At 44.0% G+C, this 7182-nt stretch overlaps 1 protein-coding gene across 1 annotated transcript; it reads right to left on the bottom strand.

Annotated features, from left to right (window-relative positions):
• Positions 1 to 278: 278 nt before the first annotated feature.
• CCDC27 (coiled-coil domain containing 27) lies at positions 279 to 7131 on the bottom strand. The gene is made up of 6 exons (XM_032238820.1): positions 6699 to 7131; positions 4732 to 4862; positions 4543 to 4620; positions 2924 to 3136; positions 866 to 970; positions 279 to 743 (listed from the first exon to the last, which is right to left on the bottom strand). The coding sequence occupies exons 1-6, from the start codon at positions 6877 to 6879 to the stop codon at positions 621 to 623; spliced, it is 831 nt and encodes a 276-aa protein (XP_032094711.1). The 5' UTR covers positions 6880 to 7131; the 3' UTR covers positions 279 to 620.
• Between the last annotated feature and the right edge of the window lie 51 nt (positions 7132 to 7182).

Raw genomic sequence — 7182 nt, forward strand, 5'->3', positions numbered from 1 at the left:
AGATGAGTTTCCATCTGTTGCTTCTTGCCCTGTGCTCTCTGGTGCTTTGGAGAATAAGTTGACACTCCCCTCTTCTTTGGGGCAGCCCCTCAAATACTGGAAGATGCTATCATGTCCCCCGCTGGTCCTTCTTTTCATTAAACTAGAAGTACCCCAAACCTCCAGCCGTTCTTATTATGTTTTATCCTCCAGGTTTTTAATCCTCTTAAGTTGCTCTACTTTGCACTTTTCCCAAACTCTCACAACCCCTTTCTTGATTGATTGATTGATTGATTGATTACATTTATATGCTGCCCTTTTCCCCGAAGGGGATTCAGGGCGGCTCACAATTCAATCAGGGAAGGGGGTACAAACAGGGGGATAAACATTCTTGCAACATGGGGACCCAAAACTGGGATGCGGCCTTACTAAGGCTTTACGAAGCGGTACTACTAACGCTTCTGCTACTCATCGTACGAATTACAATTAACAATCATACTAACGCAGAAGAAAAGCGGTGGGGGGGGGGAAGCCCATGAGTGCCATCGTTTAATTGGAGACAGGAAAAGGAACAGAATAAGAAATTCGACAGATGTTATTTTTGGGGGGTTGGGTTAAAAAAAAGGGGGGGGAGGGATTTATTATTTCCCTCCGGCTTTTTTCTTATGAGTGGGCGGCGGGGCAGGCTCGGAGCTGAGCGATGGCACCTTCACCCCTTTCTGCTTCAGCATCTGATGGAAGTCCAGACGGTCCGTTATGATTTTCTGAAAGGCAACGGCGTCCGTCAGGAAGGAGAAGGGGCAGCCTGGCCAGGCCAGGGGGGGTCTTTCTCTCCCCCCCCGCCCCCCCGGGTTCTTTCCACCATCCCCGACTCCTTCAGGTTTACCTGCAAGGCCTCTAAAATCTCCTCGTCGGTGATTTCTGCCTGCGGGGATTTGGTGCCGGGCGTGCTGTAAGCGGCTTGTATAATTTTGCTGCGGAACCTTTCAAACTTTGAAAGAAAGGGAGAGAACAGAGAGAAGCGTCAAAAGCCGGAGGGTATACTAGAGATAATAAAGAAGATACTAGTGTGGGAAGTTATCACCCAGCCCTCTCCGACAAAAAAAAAAATATGAAATATCCTAGGAAATATTGAAAAGGCAGAATATTTCTCTGGGATGTGAAAAAGGAAGAAACATGTTTTAAAAGACAGAATAGCTGCCCGCAGCTTCCTGTCCGTCCCCACTTTGTCAATGAGCCATTAAAGCCTGAGCTAGTCCCCTTTACATAACAAAGAGTTCTCCCCTTCAGCTCCAGGGGGATGGGATTAAGGCATGATAATATTGGCCCTTTTACCCAACTCGCCACATGGCATCTGAGAACTCAACCAAACCTGGATTCGAAACGGAGCCTAGAGAGTTGCCCCTGCATGGGCCCATGGGAGTCTGACAACCAATCAGAATGCAAGATCAAGATCAAAGGCCAGAGAGGGCATAAAACCAGAGGCTCAGTTTCTCTTCCTTCCCTTCTCTTCTCCACCGACATTGAAGCATGTGATCACCTTTTCTGTTCAGGGCTCAAGCCATGTGTTCCTGTCCACCATTAAAACCATCTTTCCAAGCAGCCTCCATGTCTCCAGTGTCTTTTTCCCCCCCACTTGGAGCCGAACCCAGAAGGACGTTTCTTTCATACATATATATCTATATCTATATCTATATCTATATCTTTTGCAGTATCCTTCCCCTGGAGTGGGGAGGGAATGGAGATTTTGCAGCATCCTTCCCCTGGAGTGGGGAGGGAATGGGAATTTTGCAGTATTCTTCCCCTGGAGTGGGGAGGGAATGGAAATCTTGCAGTATCTTCCCCTGGAGTGGGGAGGGAATGGAGATTTTGCAGTATCCTTCCCCTGGAGTGGGGAGGGAATGGAGATTTTGCAGTATCCTTCCCCTGGAGTGGGGAGGGAATGGGGATTTTGCAGCATCCTTCCCCTGGAGTGGGGAGGGAATGGGGATTTTGCAGTATCCTTCCCCTGGAGTGAGGAGGGAATGGAGATTTTGCAGCATCCTTCCCCTGAAGTGGGGAGGGAATGGAAATCTTGCAGTATCTTCCCCTGGAGTGGGGAGGGAATGGAAATCTTGCAGTATCTTCCCCTGGAGTGGGGAGGGAATGGAGATTTTGCAGTATCCTTCCCCTGGAGTGGGGAGGGAATGGGGATTTTGCAGTATCCTTCCCCTGGAGTGGGGAGGGGATGGGGATTTTGCAGTATCCTTCCCCTGGAGTGGGGAGAGGATGGGGATTTTGCAGTATCCTTCCCCTGGAGTGGGGAGGGAATGGAGATTTTGCAGTATCCTTCCCCTGGAGTGGGGAGGGAAGGGAGATTTTGCAGTATCCTTCCCCTGGAGAGAGGAGGGAATGGAGATTTTGCAGTATCCTTCCCCTGGAGTGGGGAGGGAAGGGAGATTTTGCAGTATCCTTCCCCTGGAGAGAGGAGGGAATGGAGATTTTGCAGTATCCTTCCCCTGGAGAGAGGAGGGAATGGAGATTTTGCAGTATCCTTCCCCTGGATTCCCTTCTTTATTTTTTTGTAATTGGTATACCCTGACAATTCGCTATATTCAAAAATGTTTATGAATAAAATTACAAAAATAAAAGAAATTTTAAAAAAGTGTTTGGGTTTTTTTTTTTACACCTAGGAAGCAGTTACTGCTCTTCAGCCAGGTATAGGCAGTCCTCGGCTTACAACAGTTCATTTAGCGACCGTTCCAAGTGACAACGGCGCACTTACGGCCGTTGCACGTCCCTGTGGACAAGTGATCAAAATTTGGACGCTCTGCAAACCGGTTCCTATTTATGACGGTCGCACTGTCCCCCCCGGGGTCCCGTGATTCCGCTTTCGCGACCGTCGGACCAGCCAATGTCAGTGAGGGAAAGCCGGATTCACTTAACGACCGCGTGGCAGCCTTACCCGGGCGCTGACACTCTCCAGGGTGACTCTGGTCTGCTGTTCCGCCCGTTGCAAAATGTCCAGCTGCTTCTGGAGGTCATTCTGGCTGCTCAGCTGCTTCCTGGTATGATGCTGGTTGACCAGTAACTCGGACTGGAGCTGCTGGACGGTGATTTGCAAAGTGTGGATGGCCTGGTCTCTGTCCGCCAGGTGGACTTCCAGCTGGGTCACCTCCTGTGCAGGAAGGAAGAAGGAGGAGGAGGAAAGGGCAAATGAGAGAATCCACTCATCTTGGGGGTCTTTCTCAGGGCGCTCCTAGAATAGAAATAGGGAGAGAACATAGGAAGGGAAATAGAACATAGGAATAGGAAGAGAAGAGAAATAAATAGAAGAGAACAGGAAGAGAACATAGGAAGAGAAATAGAACAGAAGAGAAGAGAAGTAAATGGAATAGAATAGAATGAAATAAAACAGAACAGGAAGAGAACATAGGGAGAGAAACAGAACTATGGGAAGAGAAATAGAGCATAGGAATAGAAGAGAAGAGAAATAAATAGAAAAGAGAAGAGAACAGGAAGAGAACATAGGAGAACGAGAACAGAATGGAATAGAAATAAATGGAATAGAATAGAAATAAATAGAATAGAATAGAAATAAATGGAATAGAATAGAATGAAATAGAACAGAAGAGAATGGGAAGAGAACATAGGGAGAGAAATAGAACATAGGAATAGGAATAGAAGAGAAGAGAAATAAATAGAATAGAAATAAATAGAGAATAGAAGAGAACAGGAAGAGAACATAGGAATAGAAATAGATCAGAATAGAATAGAAATAAATAGAATAGAATAGAAATAAGTAGAATAGAAGAGAATAGAATAGAATAGAATAGAAATAGAATAGAAATAAATGGAATGGAATAGAATAGAATGAAATAGAAAAGAACAGAACAGGAAGAGAACATAGGGAGAGAAAAAGAACAAAGGAATAGGAATAGAAGAGAAATAAATATAATAGAAATAAATAGGAGAGAATAGAAGAGAACAGGAAGAGAACATAGGAAGAGAAATAGAATAGAAATAAATGGAATAGAATAGAATAGAATGAAATTGAACAGAACAGGAAGAGAACATAGGAAGAGAAATAGAACATAGGAATAGGAATAGAATAAAAATAAATAGAACAGAATAGAATAGAGGAGAAGAGAAGAGAAGACAAGAGAAGAGGAGAGGAGAGAACATAGGGAGAGAAATAGAACTATGGGAAGAGAAATAGAACATAGGAATAGGAATAGAAGAGAAGAGAAATAAATAGAAAAGAGAAGAGAACAGGAAGAGAACATAGGAAGAGAAATAGAACAAAGGAATAGGAATAGAATAAAAATAAATAAGAACAGAAGAGAATAGAGGAGAAGAGAAGACAAGAGAAGAGAAGAGGAGAGGAAGAGAACATAGGGAGAGAAATAGAACTATGGGAAGAGAAATAGAACATAGGAATAGAAGAGAAATAAATAGAAGAGAACAGGAAGAGAACATAGGAATAGAAATGGAATACTGTACACGATTAGGAATAGGAAGAGAAAAAAAAGAGAGGAGGAGAGAAATCCAGAGATAAGATATCCAAGGAGGGGGCTCCCCTACCTGTTGAAGCCTGCAATTATCTCTCTCGATGGTGCCCATCATTTCTTCGTGTTTCCTCTCCTCCCGCAAGTTGGAAAACTAAGAAAGGAAGAAGAGAGAAGTTGTGAAAAGTTCCCGCACTGGGGGGGGGGGGGGATTTCCAACAAGCCCGTTTCGTTTTCTCCACCTGTCCTTCGACCGCCGACCAACCTTATTGGACATGGCCTCCAGCTGCTCGCCTCGTTCCCGGAGCTCCTTCTGCAAAGATTCCTTCTCCACTTCAGCGTTCCGGAGTTGGGATTCCCCGAAGGACAATTCTCTTTGCAGGGATGAAATCGCGCCTGGGAGAAGAAGCAAGTGGGAAGGGCAGCAAAGGAAGCCCACCCACCCAAATTCCCACCCAGGACTTCCTTTCATAGCCTTTTTACAGGTAGTCCTCAACTTCACGACAGTTCGCTTAATGACCGTTCGAAGCGATTACGGTATGGAAGGAAGGAAGTGGGGAAAAGGGGACTCAGGATTGTTTTTCACGGGATCAAAATTCAGACACTGGTCAAGGGATTCATATTTATGACGGCGGTAGCATCCCCGGGGGTGTCACGTGATTCCCTTTTGGCGACCTCCCGACTGGCAAAGTCAATCGGATTCACTTAACGACCGTGTGACTATCCCAAAGGTGCCTTTTTTAGGAGGCAATTGGACTTTGTTGGCCTTTTTTTTCCCTTTTGCAGACGTTTCCCTTCTCATCCCAGAAGCTTGGTGGGGAAGGGAAAGATTGATATTCCTTGCAGACAGGAGGTCATTTGCATCCTTTTAGAGGATCCTCAGGAAAAATAAAATTTCCTACCCGCTTCTCCCCTTCTCCTCCACCCGGGCCCTCCCAACTCCCCGGCATCAAAGGGAAATTCAAGAGTCACCTCCGTTTTCCACTCCGGGTTTTTGATGTTCCTAGTGGTACTCAACTCTACTCTACTCTACTCTATTCCTTATTCTATTCTATTCTACTCTACTTTACTCAACTCTATTCTATTCCTTATTCTGCTATATTCTATTCCTTATTCTACTCTACTCAACTCTACTCTATTCCTTATTCTACTCTACTCTATTCTATTCCTTATTCTATTCTACTCTATTCCTTATTCTACTCTACTTACCCTATTCATTCTATTCTTCTCTACTCTATTCTATTCCTTATTCTATTCTACTCTACTCTATTAATTCTATTCTATTTCCAATTCTTCTATTCTATTCTATTCTGTATTCCGTTCCATTCCATTCCTTATTCGATTCTATTCCATTCCATTTCATTCCTTATTCCATTCCTTATTCCATTCCATATTCCATTCCATTCCTTATTCTATTCCATTCCATATTCTATTCCATTCCATTCCTTATTCCATTCCATTCCATTTCATATTCCATTCCATTCCACATTCCTTTCCATTCTATATTCCATTCCATTCCTTATTCTATTCCATTCCATATTCTATTCCATTTCATTTCATTCCTTATTCCATTCCATTCCATATTCCATTCCATTCTATATTCCATTCCATTCCTTATTGTATTCCATTCCATTCCATATTCTATTCCATTCCATTCTATATTCCATTCCTTATTCTATTCCATTCCATATTCTATTCCATTTCATTTCATTCCTTATTCCATTCCATTCCATATTCCATTCCATTCTATATTCCATTCCATTCCTTATTGTATTCCATTCCATTCCATATTCTATTCCATTCCATTCTATATTCCATTCCTTATTCTATTCCATTCCATATTCTATTCCATTTCATTTCATTCCTTATTCCATTCCATTCCATATTCCATTCCATTCTATATTCCATTCCATTCCTTATTGTATTCCATTCCATTCCATATTCTATTCCATTCCATTCTATATTCCATTCCTTATTCTATTCCATTCCATATTCTATTCCATTTCATTTCATTCCTTATTCCATTCCATTCCATATTCCATTCCATTCTATATTCCATTCCATTCCTTATTCTATTCTATTCCATTCCATTCCATTCTCCATTCCTTTCCATTCTAATTCCCTATTCTATTCATTCCGACATTCTATTTCTGTTCTTCTTCCCATTCCCATTCTACTCTACTCTACCCTACTCCGCTCTCCACTCCGGGTTCTGGAGGACTCCGTGGGTACCTGAGGCCAGCTCGTAGTCGTTCCGCGCTTTCTGCAGCTCTTCGTAGAGGATCTCGTTCACCTTCTGGAACTCCAGCAGCTTGTAGATGATCAAAGTGTTCTCCGATTCCTCCTGATCGCTCGAGTCGCCTTCCTTCACTTTGGATTCGCTGCTGGAGAGCATCTCTTCCTCTATTTCCATCAGGCTCTACGTCAAGTCAAGTCAAGTCAAGTCAACTCAAGGGGGAAGCCAGAACCACTTAACGCTTGACGCTTGGGGCTCCGTCCTAACTCAAGGACTTCCCATAGATGAGTCGGGATTCTCTCTAGGGGCTGCCCTCGACTTACAGCACTTCGCTCAGTGCCCATTCGGTAAACGTTGGGCCCCGCCGTGGTCGTAAGCCGAGGACCAGCCTGTATTCCAATCCCGTCCACACGCTTCTTCTCCGGATCTTTTTACCAACCCTGGGGTGGGGGTTTTTTTGGGGGGTGGGTGGGGGTGGGG

The sequence above is a fragment of the Thamnophis elegans genome, unplaced genomic scaffold (genome assembly GCF_009769535.1).
Source record: "Thamnophis elegans isolate rThaEle1 unplaced genomic scaffold, rThaEle1.pri scaffold_93_arrow_ctg1, whole genome shotgun sequence".
NCBI lineage: Eukaryota > Metazoa > Chordata > Lepidosauria > Squamata > Colubridae > Thamnophis > Thamnophis elegans.

Excerpts from the sequence above, each read along its gene's own strand:
- CCDC27 (XM_032238820.1), bottom strand. The coding sequence starts at position 6,879 with ATGGAAATAGAGGAAGAGATGCTCTCCAGCAGCGAATCCAAAGTGAAG. Across the intron at positions 4,863-6,698 it reads CGACTACGAGCTGGCCTCAG|GCGCGATTTCATCCCTGCAA; the intron begins GTACCCACGGAG and ends TTCTTCTCCCAG. Across the intron at positions 3,137-4,542 it reads ATAATTGCAGGCTTCAACAG|GAGGTGACCCAGCTGGAAGT; the intron begins GTAGGGGAGCCC and ends CTTCCTGCACAG.